Source organism: Arachis stenosperma, chromosome 6 (genome assembly GCF_014773155.1).
Source record: "Arachis stenosperma cultivar V10309 chromosome 6, arast.V10309.gnm1.PFL2, whole genome shotgun sequence".
NCBI classification, from domain to species: Eukaryota; Viridiplantae; Streptophyta; class Magnoliopsida; order Fabales; family Fabaceae; genus Arachis; species Arachis stenosperma.
Window position 1 is genome coordinate 5,057,362 of NC_080382.1, and position 19,083 is coordinate 5,076,444.

Genomic DNA, 19,083 nt, shown 5'->3' on the forward strand with positions numbered 1-19,083 from the left:
CTGAAAAAGAAAGTTAGGTATTTGAAGAGGATGATGATGTTAGCGGAATTGGATAGATAAAGCGTTTGACTTTTGACAAGAATGGAGCAGAAGCTGAAAATTGAAAAACACGATTAAACAGTTAACATTACATATTCTCCGTTTTCTTCGGAAGCTTCATCCAAGCTGCACACCTTCTTTGACCATTCACCCTTTTAAAACCCCACTCATTCTTCGCACACTCTCTTTCTATTCCCAAACACTGCATTCACCCTTCACAATGACGAAGGACAAAAACGACCAAACCACCTCCAATTTCTGCTTTCTTTTCATTTTCTTCTTCCTTCTCTCCGTTCCGTCAACGTTTGCGCAGAACCAAAATGCCGCTTCTGACAATAACAACAACTACAACACGCAGTTCAGCCCTTCGCTCGCGATAATCGTCGTCATTCTCGTTGCAGCACTCTTCCTCATGGGATTCTTCTCCATCTACATCCGCCACTGCGCCGATTCACCCTCCGGCACCGTCCTTCCAACCACGGGAGGCGGGAGGTCCAGAAGAGGGGCACGTGGTCTCGATCCTGCAGTCATCGAGACTTTCCCGATTCTGGAGTATTCGGAGGTCAAGATCCACAAGATTGGAAAAGAGGTTCTTGAATGTGCGGTGTGCCTGTGTGAATTCGAAGACACCGAAACACTGCGTTTGATTCCCAAGTGTGACCATGTGTTCCATCCGGAGTGCATCGACGAGTGGCTAGCCTCCCACACAACCTGCCCCGTCTGCCGCGCCAACCTCGTCCCGCAACCCGGCGAGTCAGTCCATGCGGTTCCACTCGTGCCAACCACCGACGTCGAGGCGCAAAACGACGCCGTCGTTGACACCGCAGTGCCGGAGGTACGTGTCAACGTGCCGGACGCTGAGGGAGGAGTCGTGGCGTCGTCGGAGCCGGAAGTGATTGCGATTCCGAAAAGCTTGACGCTGAATCGGAACAGGACGACGCGAGGGTCCAACCGGAGGAGGCAGTTCCCTCGGTCGCACTCGACCGGGCATTCTCTGGTCCAACCGGGAGAGAACACGGACCGGTTCACTTTGAGATTGCCTGTGGCTGTTAGAAGAGAGATAATAAACCGGGAGTTGCAACGGTCTAACAGCTTGTTGGTTTTGCCTAGGGACGGTAGTTCGAGACAGGGAAGTAGTAGGGGAAGGACTTTGAGACGGTTGGACCGGAGTTTCAAATCCGACCGGTGGGTTTTGACGATGGCGCCACCGTTCTTGGTCAGAGGATCTTCGGTTAGGTCGCCGAAGGTGGTTGATAGCACCGGCGGGGCAGGGGCGTCGTCGTCTACAGCCCCTATTTTGCCGCCGTCGGCCGTTGACTCTGCTCGACCTCCGGTATGACCTGGTTACTAGTGAGCTAGCACGGCCTTTACAGCTCATTGTATTTATTAATTTTTTCTATCCCCTTTTAGGGCACGATTTTGTTTTTTCACTTCTTTTGTAAAAAGTGTATAATAAGGTAAGAAGTGCAACATGTCTAGCTAGGCCAACTTCACCTTAATTAATTATTTCTTGAGTTTAGAATTCTATTAGCACAAAAGCATATCCATAAATATGAGTTGCACGCATCGAATTATAATTTTTTGCAATTCAGATGGTAAAAAAAAGCAGGAAGAAACAATAAATTTGAAATTTTCCTTCTTAAATAATGTATATATAACATTAGTCTTTAATCATTTGTCCAGTAAACGGATATGATGGCTGCCAGCAAGAGAGAAAACGTGCATGGAAGCTAACTAACCTACTTTTGCAAGGTTTATTTCTTTGACTTGGCCGCTAGTGCGTGAAGCTGAAGTTGTTTTTATATATTATGACCAAACAATAATAATTGGGAAATTAAAGGTAAACTAATAATTATTGTTCCGTGAAATAAAACTGAATTTTAAACAGCGAACATATTAGTTGAACGTCTGAGTCTAGTATTAGCCTTCATGCACATATTATTAGTACTTACATTATTGATCATAAATATAAATTCAAGGAGATCGATAGGGGCTTTGTGGTTTGATGTCGTTGCTCCTTCTAATGTTCACAATAATAGTCACTTTGTGTTTCTGGATATACTAAAAATAAATGTATGTTGTAACAAAATAGTTATAATGACTAAATTTATTGATTTACGGCAAAACAAAAAAACGAAAGCAACAACATTCATCATGAACCAAAGATATACAGTAGCTAGTAAAAAACAATGTCATTTGTATATTCAAATTATATATATAAATATTATTAATTATATTATATGTATAACATACATATAATAATACAAAATATACATTAAAAATGAATTAAATAACACATATCATGGTGATTGATTTAATAGCTAGCTTTTTGTATTTAATATAATTTTGCCAAACCATAGTCCACTATTTGTCATTTAATTTGGAGTGTTGTTGCGATACTTGATCTGAATCCAGTTAGTCATAATTTTGGTGCCAATTCTTCAAATGACCGCATTATGCATCACCTCATACGCACACAGAAAACTCTTAAATTCCAAGCAACTTTTGTTGACACAGGGCTTAATTATATACAAAGGGAAATTAATTTAAATTAACGTTAGCAACTCAAATACTCCTAGTTATTTAATTAACAGTGATGGCGATGGGCAAGCTTATTCTTCTCAACTTCGCAAATATTTTAATCATCTCATTCTTCCAATCATCCTTGAGAACTTCCAGGTTCAGAATTCAAATGTACCCTTCTCGTGGTTTTGTCACTTTCTGCGATCTAACTTATAATAACAACGACAGGGTTTCATAATTCCTAGACCCAATCCAATTGTGCACATATATAATATATTTATTTAAGTACTAATAATAGTTATTAAATGGATCGTTTAATTCGTGGTTATTGTATTAGTTTTGAATTTCATGTGTCAACGGAGAATTTGGCATTTGCGTGACTAGTCATGGTCATGGATAGGATACCATTGATTACTTGAAGGATAGAGATTCAATAATGCAAGTCTCTCGCCGGCAACTAAAATAATTCCGGTCTTTTTAGTTTACTGCTTCTAGATAGCTACCCTATAATTCTTCAATATTTATGGGACACTCAACAACATTTTATTTTATTTTTTAAAAATTATAAAATATAATATTTAAATCTTACACATAATCCATATAATAAGTTGATGTAACATGGTACATGTGTTGTTTTTCCTAATTTTACTTCTTAATTCCTTTCAATGAATCAATGCATCAGCCACCTACCAACTAATTGTAGCTACCCTCAATATTAAGAATATTAATTGTAACAACTTATCATGGTTAATGGCAACCTTACATTATGCTTATCAAATATATATCTGATGTAAGTAGTCTAATTAAGAACAAAATTAATTTAGATATAATAATTAATAGGTTGGACTTTTAAGAAATCTTAAGGAACTAGATGATGAGGAGGGATTCCTAACAAGTGGTATCAGTGATTGAACAATATCCGTCATTAGTGGCCTGTAATCTGCTTCTGTTTGTATGCACATTGCTGCTATTGCTGCTACCTGTATAAACCACATTATTCTAATTAACATGGAAAAGTTTAGAGACCAATAGTTTTATTGAAATTTGGTCAGTACTTAACCAGTAAAAATAAAGTGAGTAATCTCACATTCTTGAATAAAATCTCACACTATTAAAATTACCAATAATGACTAATTAATGACTACAAATCACAAAATTTACTGACTTCCTAGCACTCCTCTTAGCTAATTAATTAGCAGATCATAATTATTGACTGAAATGAAATTTGACCGTATATATGTACCTACCTGAATTAGATCCTTCTTTGAGTACTGTCCTCGAAGAGCAGGGTCAACCATTTCCACCACCTTTTCTCTGTTTGTTAACCTTGGAAGAGCCTGATAATATATGAATAAAGAAACTTTAATATAATTAACAATGCAATTAAGTCGTTATTTGTTAATGTTTGATGGAAATTAAAATAAATACTTACCCAAGAGACAAGTACATGTTCTCCCGGAGGTCGCTCAATATCAACCGGTACACGCCCGGTTAGCACTTCCAGAAGAACCACACCATAGCTATATACATCAGATTTTGTAGTAAGCTTTCCTGTTGATGCATACCTACAATAAGATAGTTGAAATTATTCAACAATGTTAGTTAAGACAAAATTTTAATTTAAAGCTAAGAAGTTTGAATATTTTATAGAGTTTAACTTTCAAGTATTAACCGTGTAAAATGTTTTACATAGTGATGTAATCATAAGTATTCTTTTGGATGATATTTATGTGTGCTAATGTGACATTATGTGATTAAATGTAGGTAAAAACTCAGGTACAATCGACTTCACGTGAAGTTGATATCTGACTCTGAAAGCTGTTAGATGATTTGACTAATTTAACTAAATTTTCATCTAACGGCTCTCAGATATCAATTTTACGTGAAGTCGACTTCACCTGAGTTTTCACCTTAAATGTACATGTAAAACGGTTCAAAAATATTATTTGTATAACAAAATCAGTCACCAATGTATTTGTGTATAAATACATGTGTGGTTTAATTTATTTTCAATGTGTATTTATATTCCAACATCAAAAATACTATTTATACACTAAAATCAGTCACTAAAATTAGCTACCAATGTATTTGTGTATAAATACACATGTGATTTAATTTATTTTCAATGTATATTTGTATAACATGTATTTTATACTGGTAACTAATTTTAATAGCTAATTTTGGTGTATACGTAGTATAGTCCTTCTAACATATATTTTATATTATTTACTAATTTTAATGACTAATTTTAATATAAACATAGCATAATAAAAAATGATTTTACAATGGATCAAAATTAAATCCTATTTCATATAAGAATTATATTCTAAAAAGAGAAATATTGGGTGTACTCACTCGGGTGCAAGATATCCGGTGGTCCCTAACACGCGGGTGGAAATCTGACCGTTGATCTTGTCAGAGCCAGTCTTGGCCAATCCAAAATGGGAGACTTTGGCACGAAAATTTTGATCCAAGAGAACATTAGCAGTCTTGAAGTCACGGTGTATGACAGGGGAGAGAGCATGTTCATGCAAGAACTCCAAAGCCATGGCACAATCAAGGGCTATTCTCATCCTGGTCCACCAATCCAACGGCTGAGATTGATTATTGTAATTAAGAGAGTGGAGATGGTGATAGAGTGTTCCATTAGGCATGTATTCAAACACCAACACCCTGTGGTGCTGGTCCGCACAATAGCCTAGCAACTCCACCAAATAAGGACAGTGCAAACGGCTTAGGATATCCACCTGCATTTAATTTAATTTAATTAATTCCAAGTAGAAATTAAAAAGGAGGATTAAAATGTGGTTTAGTGGTTGCCATTGCCACACCCATGTGCTAGGTTTGAATGAAGCCAGAAGCCTCATCAATTTATTGGTACCGCTATCACATAATAATTAATAAAAAAATTAATAAATTAAATAGAAAAAATTTAGTGGACAGTAATTTTTGTGTTTTATAGCTAGCACTTAACCATAAAAAAAATGAATTATCTCTCACAATTAGATATAATCTTATACAATTAAAAATATTATTACTAACTAATTGATGATTATAAAACATAAAATTGACTGATACTAGCATTCTTCAATTAAATAAAGGGGTACGAAGTATGCAGTATGCCATGCACCGCAAATTTTCATTACGTGGTCCCATTCTTGATAGAGATATCAAGAGTCACAGAAAGTAGTCAGACTGTGTCACGGTTTCACCGTTTCTGTGTTTCATAAGTTATTTGAAGGAATTACCATCATTCACTTCACCTAAATATAAACAAACATGATTTTTGTAAATTAAAATTAACTATTAAAATTAGATATTAGTATAAAATATATTAAATATATATTAAATAATATATATTTATATATAAATATAAAATAATAAATTTTAATAATTAATTTTAATATATATAAAATATTTTTAAAAAATAAATTAAAAAATAATTATATATATATATATTAAAATTAATTATTATATATTTATATATAAATATAAAAAATATTAAAATTTATTATTTTTTGTTATTATTTAATTATTAATTTAATTTTTTTAGTCTAATAATTTAATAATTTATTTTATCTTATACGTTTGAATATAATAATTAATTGATAACTAAAAATAATAAATTATGATAATTTTTTAATATTTTTTTATAAATATATATTATTTAATTTTTTTAATGTATATTTTATATTCTATATTAATAATTGATTTAATGATTAATTTTAATATACACCTGTTGATAAAGCATAAATAAATAGCAGAGTAATTAATATCCCAAACGTACATATAAAATTTGGTAACTAATGATGATGTAGTTATTACTCCAAAGAGTAACGTGCGTTTGTTAAAGGTTTGGGTAGCTAAAAGAAGAGGGTGAATTAAATGAAGCATAGGTAGTGAAGTGAATGACCTCAATTCTGAAGGCACGCTCTTCTTGCTTCCCTTCCCTTCGCATGAGTTTAATTGCTGCCAAAGTTCCATCACTTAGGATTCCTTTGTACACCAAACCAGAATCTCCATTCCCAATTACATTTCCTTCACTCATTCCACCTGTCGCCACTTCTATCTCTCTGTATGTCAACACTTGAACACCTCGAAATTTATTTGGTGTTGTTGGTGTTGGATGATGATGATCAACACATCCTCCCTTCATCACTTCTGCAATAATCAATAATTTCATTATTAATTGGTACTATACTAGTGTTAGTTTGAAGAAATGGTTACATACATACCTGGACTACTTGAAGCGAAGTGTTTGGATTTGAGACGACGGAGCACGAATGCAACAAGAAAAATGGCAAAGAAGAGGGTAAGAGAGGTGAGGAGAGTGATGGTAATGAGAATGGTTTTGGAGGGGAAATCATTATTGGAATGTGAATGTGAGTGTTTGTAAGTTTGGTTGGTTGCAGGCACAGCGGTTGTGGTGCTGTTAATTACTTCCATAACTGAGAGAGAGAGAGTGAGAGAGGAGCCCAAACCAAGAATGGAAGATATTTAATGGGATTTCTGTTTTTGGATGTGAAGGTAAAAGAGGCCATCCAACAATATCAGTAGAATTAGTAATATTAAGAAGACAAAAAAAATTTAAGGTGGAAACTCGATGCAGTCGACTTCACATGAAATTGATACGCTGTTAGATAATTTGACTGATTTGACTAAATTTTTATCTAACGGCTCTCAAATATCAACTTCACGTAAAGTCGACTTCACCTAAATTTTTACAAAAATTTAAATTTATTAATTATTGTTAAATATAATAAGTTTGTATTATTTTAGTTAATTTTTTTATCCTTTAAAAATTATTATATAAAATTGATGAAGTGTCATGCTTTACTTATATTCTTTTCTTTCTTTATAGTCAATATTTTGACACTTTTGACTTTTCTAGTCTATTCCATTCAAGAGATATGTTATCAGTTCACTCTTTATTATCTCTGTGTCGGTTCTACACTTTATTTTGTGTGTCCATTTACTATATCTCATTTATTTTGAAGTTAAATTTAATTTGTTGAACTTAGCTTATGTTGTCATTAAATTCAATTCCATCAATAATAGAGAGTTTATATATAGATAGGGTTTAGGGTTATTAACAAAAAGAATTAATATGTACTCTTTACAATTATCGATTAACATCTCATTATTCACACTTGTTCATAGTTAGTTTATCAAATATTTAATTAAATGCAAGTCTAATTGTGCAAGGATCCCGCTTAAACTGATTTTGGATTCACCAAAAATCGAACTCTTGATCTTTCGGATTTAGCGCTCTAATACCATGTCATGATACCACTCATTCCAAAAGTTTCAGCTGATGAGAAAAGATAACACTAATAGTTATATCTCTAATACTCCATAAACCTCCAATGTACACATTGTACAAATATTCTATAGGCTCCTCGTACTATATCATTTTCTTTCATTTAGAAGTATTTAATTTAATTAACTAATTAATTGGTTTTGGTGTACTTCATCAAATCCTACCGTTGTGTAACTTTTAGGTATTATATATGTCTCTTTCAATGCGTTACAAAATCTTTGAAGCTTTTTCACCTTAGATTCGAATCGCTCAACCAAGGTTTTCCCTCTAATTTTATACTTATCATAGATTATTTGCTTTGCTCAGTTCAAATGATCTCATTCTTGTATGAAGGAAACAAACAAAAGGATAATAATAATTATGGCAGCAAGAGCAACAGTACTATGAAATAGAAATCATGAGGGAGGCAACTATTCTAGCTACCATATGGTACGGTGGCATTTTCCTCACCCTTCACCAAATAAATAATAATGTTACTCCCTATTAGTCATAAAAGAATGGAGAGTTCAATGCGTAAACGTGTGCATGTTGCCAAACTTAGAAAACCTAAATAATAATATCGTCCACATACTTTATAGTTAAAAGGTGGCTATTCACTTCATGAAAATAATTAGAATATTTTTCATGTGAATTTTACATTTGTAACAGATTTACATGACATAGATTTCAATATTTTTTACTTTGATAGAAAATGAGGAGAGGTGACATATAAGCAATGAGCAGTATTAGGGGCCAGCAACTTTTGTGTTTTGTAATCATCAATTGACCATTAATAGTGTTTTTAATAGTGGGAGATTAAATAAGAGATAACTCACTTTTCTTTTGATGGTTAAATGCTGGCCACAAAATACAAAAATTGCTGGTCCCATAAACTTTTTAAAAGATATTTTTATTAGACAAATACACAAAGACACTTCCATTAAATACAATTATAAACAAGAGTCGGCAGAAGTTGATAGAATCATTATTGATAACCTAGCAGAATTGTGTGGATATTATGTTTCAAAGGTATATAAGTAGCAAGTAAGGGGAAAAAATTAATTAATTACAAAAAATGATGTTTGTATTAGATTTTATATATACATTCTCTTGTGTTACATTTTCTTGTGGTATAAAAGATAATTTTTTATCTTCTTTCATTTCTTATCTATCATTTTAAATACCAAAAGCAAAAGATACACACAAAAACGTACATAAAAATAGTTGTTCATAATTGAATCTGTAAAGTGAGTCCAACAACACCATTTTAAGAATACTACTCCAATAATTAACTACGTTGAGTTAAGAGCTCCCCCTTACTTAATTACTTTTGGTATTGACATCAAAGGAGAATAAAATCCTAAATAATATATTGAAGTAGTTTTGTAACATAAAATCCAATGGAAAACTATAGTTGAAGGGTCGAAAAGAGAAAAGGAAAAAGGAGCAAATGGTGAAGTTGAATGGTAGATTGCATAAAGAATTAAGAGTACATGTTATGTTACAGTTGGGGTTTACTATATGTGATGTATATAATCTGATGAAGACAAATGAAAATAGAAACAAGCAGGTGAATTAACTCATTAAGAGATCTGTGTTTGTCAGGGAATATTGCCACTTGCATATAACTCCAACTCGTATAGTCCATCCATCAGAAGATCAAATTCAAGCTCCTCATTATAGTTTTGTCATTTACTCAATATTAAGTTAATTTCATGCAAGCAATGCTCCTTAGATCACGGTTAGATTTTTGTATTTATTATTTTTGCGGGGGTATATAACTGAAAGCGATATGGAGGAGAAGAAACACAGAATGCCATGCCACAGCTACAAGCTAGGTCACCAAACAAATTTCTCAAATTGTAGTTTTTCCTTTTTGTAGAAAGTGAAAGAGGTATTGCTAATGGGCTTCGTGCTCTAATCTTCCAATGGCCCAAACATTCTACATTAGAGTACTAGTTTTGTCTCTCTTTGGGCTTGGAAGGCCCAGTTCAACACCAACAAAAATGTTCTTTGCCAGTGCAAATTAAAGAGATAAGGTGGTCCATATATATATAGCCGTTTTCTCTCCGTACAACTCTGGTTTTTCTGCCCGTTTGAAACTTTCACCGCCTGATGTCTGGTGCCGGAGGTCCTACGGGACCCTCTCATGAGCATCAACCTACAGTAGAAGAACAAGACCAACTTAAGAGAAGCATTAAAAAGGTAAGAAAAGAGGGAGAAGGTTTCACTGGCACTCAACTCCTCCTACCGAGAGATGAGGAATGGATGCGAGACAACATGGAAGTAGAGAGAAACTTTAAAGCTGGAAAATCTTTTGCCGAGATGGTAAGAGGTGGACCCACTAAAGACCAAATGGAAGAAGACATCGTTGAACTTGGTAAAGAAGGAAATATAAGCAATGAAGATGGCAAAGAAGAGAAAGAGCATCGGGGAGAGGAAACTGACACTTGTAACACAGAAAACATAAGAGTAGAGAAGACAAAAGAGGGCCTCTATAATATCGTCATTAGCGATGCTATTGAGAGAGAGCTTTGGAAGCCATGGTGGAATACCTTAATAGTGAAGTTGATGGGTAGAAGGGTGGGATATGCTGCTATCAAAAGAAGGTTAGAAACCATGTGGAGCAAAAAAGGGACTGTAGACGTCATCGACTTAAGCAACGATTTTTATCTAGTCAAATTCTATGCTAGTGAGGATTTTGACTTTGCCCTCATGGAGGGACCTTGGAAGATTTATGACCACTACCTAACCGTCAGATTGTGGGAGCCAAACTTTAATCCACTAAGAGCTACAATTGACAAAATCACAGCATGGGTGAGGTTACCGGGTTTGCCGATTGAGCTGTATGACAGAACCATATTGAGGAAAATAGGTAATCTTATTGGAAGAACGGTGAAGGTTGACAATAACACAGCCAATCTGTGTAGAGAAAAATTCGCCCGTCTATGTGTAGAGGTAGATCTCACCAAACCTTTGATGGGAAAGTATTTGATTAATGGAGAAGAGTACCATGTGGAGTATGAAGGAATCCACCAAATCTGTTTTTCATGTGGAAGAATAGACCATGATCAACAGCATTGCAATGTAAGAAAAGAGAAAGATGTGGCAGCAAGAGTGGAAAACAGCGAACAAAGCACATATGAAAAAGAAGAAAATCAGTATGAGAAACAAAATGAGCAAATTGCAGAAGAACCAGCAATGGAAAGCAATTTGATCAAAAAAGATAAAGGCAAGCAAATTATGATAGGGCAGAATGACAACTATGGAGCATGGATGGTAGTGCAGAGGCCAAAAAGAGGAAAGAAGACTGAGGAAACCAAACAGGGAGGCGGATCAAGCAGAGCTAAAGAGAATCAGAGCAACAAAGAAAACCAGTCCAGATATAGTGTTCTACAAGTGGAAGACTCGACACCAGAGCATGAGGAAAGGATTGAAGAAGCACAAGGAGAAGATCAAGGAAACAACAATGATACTATAAAGGAAAACAAAACTACAAATAGAGAAAATACACAAACAAAAGAGAAGAAGAACGCAGAAAACAAACTGACCCAATCCAAAGAAAAAATAACAGAAGTGGATAATAGAAAAACAGGTAGTAAAGCTACAGAAATTTTCGTGACAGCACCACAATACAAGAAAGAAGGAGAGAGACAAATAGAAAAAAAGCACACAACAAAGGCCACAAAGAAGTCATTCACCATAAAGAAAACTGGCTGGAGGAAAATTTCTCCTCACCAACAATAATGGAAGAGATTGCACCCTCAATCCAATCCCCACCAAATGAAAGAAAGCCACCTGATCCCATGGTCACAGATGAAGGAGGGAAGGAGATGATGGAGACAGAGAATGAAGAAAAAGACACACATCAAAGCTTACTCAAGGGAGTTGATTTTACAACCCCTGTCAGTAGTGTGCTGAATGACACTCAGATGCACTTAGCCTGATGTTGTCTCTTATGTATCCTTTGGTTTTTATTTATTTTTCATTTCTGTTTAATGATTAGTCTAATTTGGAATGTGAGAGGTGCGGCTAGTGGTACCTTTAGACGCACTCTTAAAAATATGATAAACCAATATAAACCTGACATCACTATTCTTCTTGAAACTAAATGCAGTGGAGATACAGCCACTAGAGTTATTCAACATCTTGGTTTTACTAAATCCATAAGAGAGGAAGCTCAAGGGTTTGTGGGTGGAATTTGGATTCTCTGGAATAGAATGGACGTTGACATCACCATGATGGAAATGCATAGTCAATACATACATGTTAGAGTTCAAGTCCACGGAGAGAAAGAGTGGTATTTAACTGCGGTCTATGCTAGTCCAAATAATCAAATCAGAAAACTTTTGTGGCCAAAGCTTTTGCACATTGCGAACTCAATGGCAGGAGATTGGCTCATAGCTGGAGATTTTAATGAAATTAAGGAAGCATCGGAAAAGAAAGGAGGGGCAGCAGTAAATATCAGAGCGTGCAATATTTTTTCAAATTGGATCAATAGTTGCGGACTCATAGATCTGGGGTTCGTTGGCACTAGATTTACCTGGAAAGGTCCTAAATGGGAAGGTCAAGACAGGGTCTTTAAGAGACTGGATAGAGCTCTATCAAACCACTCTTGGAGAACGAGATTTCATGAAGCGACTACTGAAGTTCTTACCAGAACAAACTCAGATCATCATCCCATCCTCATTCGGAATGTGAAGCTTGTTAACGGAGAAGGCAAAAAACCCTTTAGATTTGAGGCTATGTGGACTCACCATCCAGACTTTCAAAACTGCCTCAAAGACAGCTGGAACAGAGATAACACCCTCCCTTCAGCTTTAAGAAACCTAAAGGATGATCTGCTGAAGTGGAATAAAGATATTTTTGGAAACATATTCAAAGCTAAGAGAACTATAATGAACAGAATCACAGGGATCCAAAGGAGTGCTTCTTATGGAAATAACCCCTTTTTGGAGGAGTTAGAGCAAAAATTAAATAAAGATCTCAATGACATATTGGATAGAGAGGAAACCTTTTGGATGCAAAAATCTAGGCAAAAATGGATTATCGAGGGAGATAGAAATACTAGATTCTATCACACAAAAACCATCATAAGAAGAGGAAAGAATAAGATTTTAAAGTTGAGAGACACAAATGGAAATTGGATAGAAGATGAAGATACCTTAAAGACTCACATCATCAACCACTTTCAGAGAATCTACCAAGAAGAGGTAACTTTTTGTCCAATTGATAATTTAACAATAGCGTTACCTGACTTTAGTGATGCTGATTGCAGGAAATTCATATCAACACCTATGGAATGGGAAATCAAGAAGGCTTTATTTAACATTGGATCCCTAAAAGCACCTGGAAGCGATGGTTTTCCAGCCCTCATATACAAAAATAATTGGGAAGTTATGAAGAGCAAGTTGTGTGATTTTGTCTGGAGCTGCTGGAGGAATCCCAACCTTATCAAAGAGTGTAACAATACTCTCCTTATCCTGGTTCCCAAGATCAACAACCCCGAATTTATCAACCAATTCAGGCCTATTGCTTTGTGCAATGTTAGCTACAAAGTAATAACAAAGATCATGGTGGACAGAATTAAGCCATACCTAAATGATAGAATCGCAGTTCACCAATCCAGTTTTATACCCGGAAGGAAAATACAAGACAACATTCTTATTGCAAAAGAGATGATACACATTATGAAGAAGATGAAAGGAAAAAAACAATTCATGGCTATTAAAATTGATTTTGAAAAAGCCTATGATAGGCTTAATTGGGATTTCATAAAGAAAAGGCTTCAGAATTTCAAGTTTCCTGACCACTTTATAAACCTAATCATGAACTGTATCCAATCAGTGAATTACAGTGTGATATGGAATGGAAACAGAACTGAGGAATTTACCCCTATCAGAGGATTGAGGCAGGGGGATCCTCTATCCCCATATCTCTTTGTCATAGCAATGGATGCCCTGTCTTATCTCATTGAAGAGCAGGTTCAGAGTGGAGGATGGAAAGCTATCAGAGTTGGAAGAGAAGGACCAGACATCTCTCATCTAATGTTCGCAGACGACTTGCTGCTATTTACAGAGGCAACTATAGAACAAATAACTAGAGTCATAGAAGTATTGGAGGCGTTTTGTGATGTGTCCGGATTGAAGATTAATAAAGAAAAGTCTTCCATAGTGTTTTCAAAGAAAACCCACCCAAACACCAGAGAGGAGATAACAAAGCTAACCAGGTTTAGAGAAGAAAAAGACTTAGGCAGATATTTGGGGGCTATGATAACAAATAATCGGAAGGGGAAAGAAAATTATAAAGACCTGTTGGGTAGAATGCAGAATAAGCTTAAGGGGTGGAAGGGCAAATGTCTGTCCCTTGCAGGGAGATTAACTCTAGCACAATCAGTGTTGAGTCCAGCCTTAAATTTTAATATGCAACACGAGAGGATTCCGAGAGGAATCTGCCGCGAAGTAGAAAAGATCCAAAGAAATTTCATTTGGGGTGAGGACAACAATCAACGAAAAATGCATCTGATTGGATGGAAAACTCTCTGTCAGCCAAAACATGAAGGGGGCCTTGGATTTCGTGACCTAACAACAGTGAACGATGCTTTTTTGCTCAAAATTTTATGGCAAGTCAAAGAAAATCCAGAAGCGTTGTGGGTAAAAGTGTTAAGTCATAAATACTACAATGGAGGAAGCTTGAACAATCAAATCAAAGTGAAGACTACAGATTCTCCTCTTTGGAAGGAGTTGATGAAATTATGGCCTATGTTTCAAAATTTCTCCACCTACTACATTGGAAATGGACTATCAACTCTTTTTTGGAAACATCAATGGATGGAAGAAGAAGGTTGTCTGCTCAATTTGGCGCTTAATCCTGACTCAATTGACCCTGACAGCTTTGTTTGTGATTGGACAAATCCAAATGGAGACTGGGATATAGACAAGCTCCAACAAAATCTGCCCCCGAATATTGTGAAAAAAATCATTGTTATCCCTGCTCCCCAAGCAGAATTAGAAGATGATAGAATTGGATGGAAACTATCACAGGATGGTGATTTCTCTTTAAATGCTACTTATAAATCTCTCAGGAACTGGTCGAAAGAAGGGAATAACATTTGGAAAAAGGTTTGGAGTTGGAAGGGACCACAAAGAGCTAAAGTTTTTCTTTGGACAGCTATGCACAGGAGAATCATGACAAACCAAAGAAAGGCAAAGATATTCGGTGGAACAGGAAATTGCTCTCTCTGCAATAGTGGAATAGAAGATACTTTACATGCTCTAAGAAATTGTCCCAAAGCATCCACCATATGGGTCAATTTGCTGAAAAGTAATGAAATTCCAGGCTTTTTCCAATCAAACTGGGAGGACTGGATTAGAGTGAATTTACAGAAGCAATTAGGGAAGAATGATAGCCTAAATTGGCTAGATACCTTCATAACAACTTGCTGGAGAATTTGGTATTGGAGAAATAAAGAAATAAATGATACTAGTTACAACAGACCACGACAACCACAACAAGAAATCTACAGACAGGTGCAAGATATTAAAGAAGCATTAGAGAAGGATTACCTAGTCGGAAAGCGGTCAAGAAGAACTGAGAGAAACATTGGCTGGCATCCTCCTCCGAGGGATTGGATTAAATTGAACACTGACGGCACAGCGCAAGGGAACCCGGTTGTTACTGGGTGCGGCGGGCTCCTCAGGAATGAAGAAGGAAAGTGGATCGCAGGCTTCACCCACAGGATAGGGGCTGGAACGGCGTTTCTGGCAGAACTCTGGGGAGTGAAGAATGGCCTCAATGTAGCGTGGACCATGGGCTTCAAGAGAGTGGTGGTGGAAATTGATTCTGCAGCAGTGGTCAGCCTTTTGAATGGAGGAAAGAAGCTGGAAAGTCATCCCAATGCAAATGTTAGAGAGATAAATGACATGAGAAAGAAGGACTGAAACATATTTTTTGTACAAAATTATAGAGAAGGTAATAGATGTGCAGATTACCTTGCAAAAATGAGCTTGAAGATAGAATCAGAGTTTGTTTTTTGGGATATACCTCCTCCTGAGGTAGTGAGAATCTTGAGTGAAGATGATAGAGGGGTTACCTTACCCCGTTTAGTTTATAATTAGGTTTTGTTTTTTTCTGGGCTTTTGCCCCTCTATAATATCAAAAAAAAAAAAAAAGGTGGTCCATATATATATAGAAATATATATATATGATACGAAGAATGTCCCGGAAGTGGACGACGAAACCGAGTGCAGGCGAAAGAGATGTTTCTCTGCATGGTTCATTGGCTTCCCATGGAAAGCGGCACTAAGTCATGCAACCGGCGTTTCTTCTCCGCTGCCAAGTGCCCCCTTACACTCACCAGTCACCGCTACTCATCATTGAGAATCACCGTTTTCCTCATAACTCCAAAAGTTTCAACTATATGTATATAGGCAGTGCTAACTAGTAATTAAGCTCTCTTGCATGTCAAAAATGGCTTCCAAATTGCTACTCACCATCACCTATCTCTCTTTCTCTATTCTCTTCCGCGTATCTGTATCCACAACCTCCCATCATTCCCATCCACCCACCACAACCAATTACAAACCCAACCTACTGGTTCTACCGGTTCACAAGGACCCGGCCACAGGGCTTCCATGGGCTCACGTTCACAAGAGAACCCCTATGACCCTGGTGCCACTCCTTCTGGATCTCAACGGCAATCACATGTGGATCAACTGCCAAACCCACTACGCCTCCAGAACCTACCAAGCACCCTCTTGCCACTCCACCCAATGCTCCACAGCCACCACCACCCAAACCTGCCACACCTGCGTCGGCTCCTCTCTCCCCAGGCCCGGCTGCCACAACAACACCTGCGCCCTCATGTCCACCAACCCCATCACCAAACAGATCGTCGTGTCGGAGCTCGCCCAAGACGTCCTCGCCATCAACGCCGCCGCCAACAACGGCCCCAGACTGGGCCCCACAGTCTCCGACCCTCAGTTCCTCTTCTCATGCGCGCCTGCCTCCTTGGTCCAGAAAGGCCTGCCCAACAAGGTTGAAGGCGTTGTTGGGCTGGGCCACGGGCCCATTTCCCTCCCTAACCAACTCGCATCACACTTCGGTTTGCAGCGCCAATTCACACTTTGCCTTTCTCGCAACCCAACCTCCACGGGGGCTGTACTATTTGGGGACCCACAGAAGCTTTTCGGTTACACTAACAAGAAATTCGATCTTTCACGTGATCTTCTTTACACTCCACTAACCGTCAGTCCGCAAGGAGAGTACTACATGGAAATCAGCTCCCTTAGAATCAACGGCCGCTCCGTCTTCCCAGTGACTCCTTCGTCGTCTTCATTATTGTCATCGTCGTTGTATTCTCCGAGTGGTATGCTTGGGGCTACTCTGATTTCAACCACAGCACCTTACATGGTTCTGCACCACACCATATTCGAAACGTTCAGGCAAGTTTTCGTGAAACAGTTTCCGATGCAGGGGCAGGTGAACGCGGTGGCGCCGTTCGGGTTGTGTTACGATTCAAAGAGGATAAACAACGCAAAACCTCCTAGCGTGGATATGGTGGTGAAGGTGGAGAAGAGCCGCCGTGAGGTATCGTGGAGTATCTCCGGCGATAACTTAATGGTGCAGGCGCGGCCAGGGGTGACGTGTTTGGGAGTCGTGAATGGAGGGACGAATCCTAGAGCAGCCATAGCCATAGGGACACGTCAGCTGGAGGAGAAGGTGGTGGTGTTCGACCTGGTGAAGTCGAGAGTGGGGTTGAGCTCTTCCCTATGCTCACGCGGGAGGAGCTGTTCTGACCTCTTCGGCTTCGCTAACAAATCATAGATGATGAAGGAGAGATCAGATAGAACCATATATATCATAAGCTTCTCTGCTTGTTATGGTTACCATAATAATAATAATGATGAAATAAAGAAACGCATCTCGCGTTGTTAATCGAGCAATTTCATTAGTTATCAACTGCTTCTAATGAAATGAGTGAGAAATGAGAACTATGAGAAATTAAACCCAAATTTAAAGTGCTGAATCAAAGGTACTTGTATTGCATGCCTCGGCAATCTCACTACAAGAAAAAAGTCTGCCTTGTTTTTTTTTCTTCTATGTTTTAAAAGCGTGGCCAAAAGAGAGCAATAACCATATTTGTATGAGGGTGGCACTTAATTAAAGATTTGGGTCATGCTTTTTCTTGTAATTCTTCAAAAGCGTGTCAAAAAAGGTTAATAGCCACACTTTTATGAGGATGGCGATTGATTAGAGATTTAGCTATGTTTTCTTTTCACGTTTTAAAAGCGTGGCCATAGAGAGCAACAGATACGCTTTTAAAGCGTGCCAATAGAGTTACGTTACGAACTTATGGTAACGTTTTAAAATTCTTTTCCTAGGTTTTTTATTACCACCTTTCAAAAACGTGGCCTAAAAGTGTTAATTGGTACGCTTTTGAAGCGTGACTATTTTTTTTGGTTTGGTGACTTTTTAAAAGCGTACCCATTTTCTACCCTATTATATATGTTAGGGTCACTCTAGGGTAAAGATGCAACTTCATACAGATATACAGATTTTTGTCTTTTAGTGGTTTTAAAGTGTGTTATTAAAAAGCGTTGTTTGAGTGGAAAATGTTGCTTTTGAATCGTTACTTTGGCTCTGATACCAATTTTTCTAAATGCAGGTTTTTGAAATATTTTTCTTGGGTTGGATTTACACTATTAAAATCTTCTATTTCTTTTAACAACTTTTCTATTTCTCTTGATATGCATTCTATACAATTTTTACAGAATTGTTCTACTTCTTCTCTATTTCTTGTGTAAACATTACTATTCTGCAATCTTACTTCATAATACCTTTTTTGACTTTTCTGAAAATCTAAATCATTTTTTAATTCTTGTAGTGTTTGATTTGCTAAACCAGGCATTTTATATGCTTCTTAGATTATAGGATCTTGTAAGGGTGGTGGAGGAATCTGTAATTCTTGTTCAGATTCAATTTGTACTTGTTCTAGGGGTTCAACCTGTAGAGGTTGCATTAATTGAATATTTTGAACATGTATTCTTGATTCTAAAGCTTGTAATGCAATCATGCTTTGAATATGAAGATAATGTAGTCTTCGATTACGAAAAATACGTTTATTCTTAATACTTTCTTTTAGTTTTTTAACTGTTTTCTTGGTCTTTATATGTTGTAAAGATTTTCTTGTTTTAATTATTTTCTTAGTTATCTTTTTAATT

The 19,083-nt window shown here is 36.8% G+C and overlaps 4 protein-coding genes across 4 annotated transcripts; 3 read left to right on the plus strand and 1 right to left on the minus strand.

The window, feature by feature from the left end:
• The first annotated feature begins 218 nt into the window (after positions 1 to 218).
• LOC130935499 (E3 ubiquitin-protein ligase ATL6) lies at positions 219 to 1,710 on the plus strand. Its single transcript, XM_057865266.1, has one exon. It carries the CDS (start codon positions 260 to 262, stop codon positions 1,376 to 1,378), a length of 1,119 nt encoding a protein of 372 aa, XP_057721249.1. The 5' UTR covers positions 219 to 259; the 3' UTR covers positions 1,379 to 1,710.
• A 1,685-nt stretch (positions 1,711 to 3,395) lies between these two features.
• LOC130933527 (probable serine/threonine-protein kinase PBL7) lies at positions 3,396 to 7,008 on the minus strand. Its single transcript, XM_057863157.1, has 6 exons — positions 6,798 to 7,008; positions 6,476 to 6,723; positions 4,918 to 5,309; positions 3,995 to 4,127; positions 3,806 to 3,899; positions 3,396 to 3,538 (listed from the first exon to the last, which is right to left on the minus strand). The coding sequence occupies exons 1-6, from the start codon at positions 7,006 to 7,008 to the stop codon at positions 3,396 to 3,398; spliced, it is 1,221 nt and encodes a 406-aa protein (XP_057719140.1).
• Positions 7,009 to 9,976: 2,968 nt separating this feature from the next.
• On the plus strand, positions 9,977 to 11,608 carry LOC130933528 (uncharacterized). Its single transcript, XM_057863158.1, has one exon. The coding sequence runs from the start codon at positions 9,977 to 9,979 to the stop codon at positions 11,606 to 11,608; it is 1,632 nt and encodes a 543-aa protein (XP_057719141.1).
• A 4,722-nt stretch (positions 11,609 to 16,330) lies between these two features.
• Positions 16,331 to 17,686, plus strand: LOC130933529 (basic 7S globulin 2-like). The gene has a single exon (XM_057863160.1). It carries the CDS (start codon positions 16,331 to 16,333, stop codon positions 17,684 to 17,686), a length of 1,356 nt encoding a protein of 451 aa, XP_057719143.1.
• The last annotated feature ends 1,397 nt before the right edge of the window (positions 17,687 to 19,083 follow it).

What these genes read in the sequence shown, in the direction of transcription:
- LOC130933529 (XM_057863160.1), top strand. Translation starts at nt 16,331, where the DNA reads ATGGCTTCCAAATTGCTACTCACCATCACCTATCTCTCTTTCTCTATT.
- LOC130933528 (XM_057863158.1), top strand. Translation starts at nt 9,977, where the DNA reads ATGTCTGGTGCCGGAGGTCCTACGGGACCCTCTCATGAGCATCAACCT.
- LOC130933527 (XM_057863157.1), bottom strand. Translation starts at nt 7,008, where the DNA reads ATGGAAGTAATTAACAGCACCACAACCGCTGTGCCTGCAACCAACCAA. An exon ending in CTTCGCTTCAAGTAGTCCAG is followed by an intron (nt 6,724 to 6,797) that starts GTATGTATGTAA and finishes TGATTATTGCAG; the next exon opens with AAGTGATGAAGGGAGGATGT. An exon ending in ACCGGATATCTTGCACCCGA is followed by an intron (nt 4,128 to 4,917) that starts GTGAGTACACCC and finishes ATCTTATTGTAG; the next exon opens with GTATGCATCAACAGGAAAGC.
- LOC130935499 (XM_057865266.1), top strand. Translation starts at nt 260, where the DNA reads ATGACGAAGGACAAAAACGACCAAACCACCTCCAATTTCTGCTTTCTT.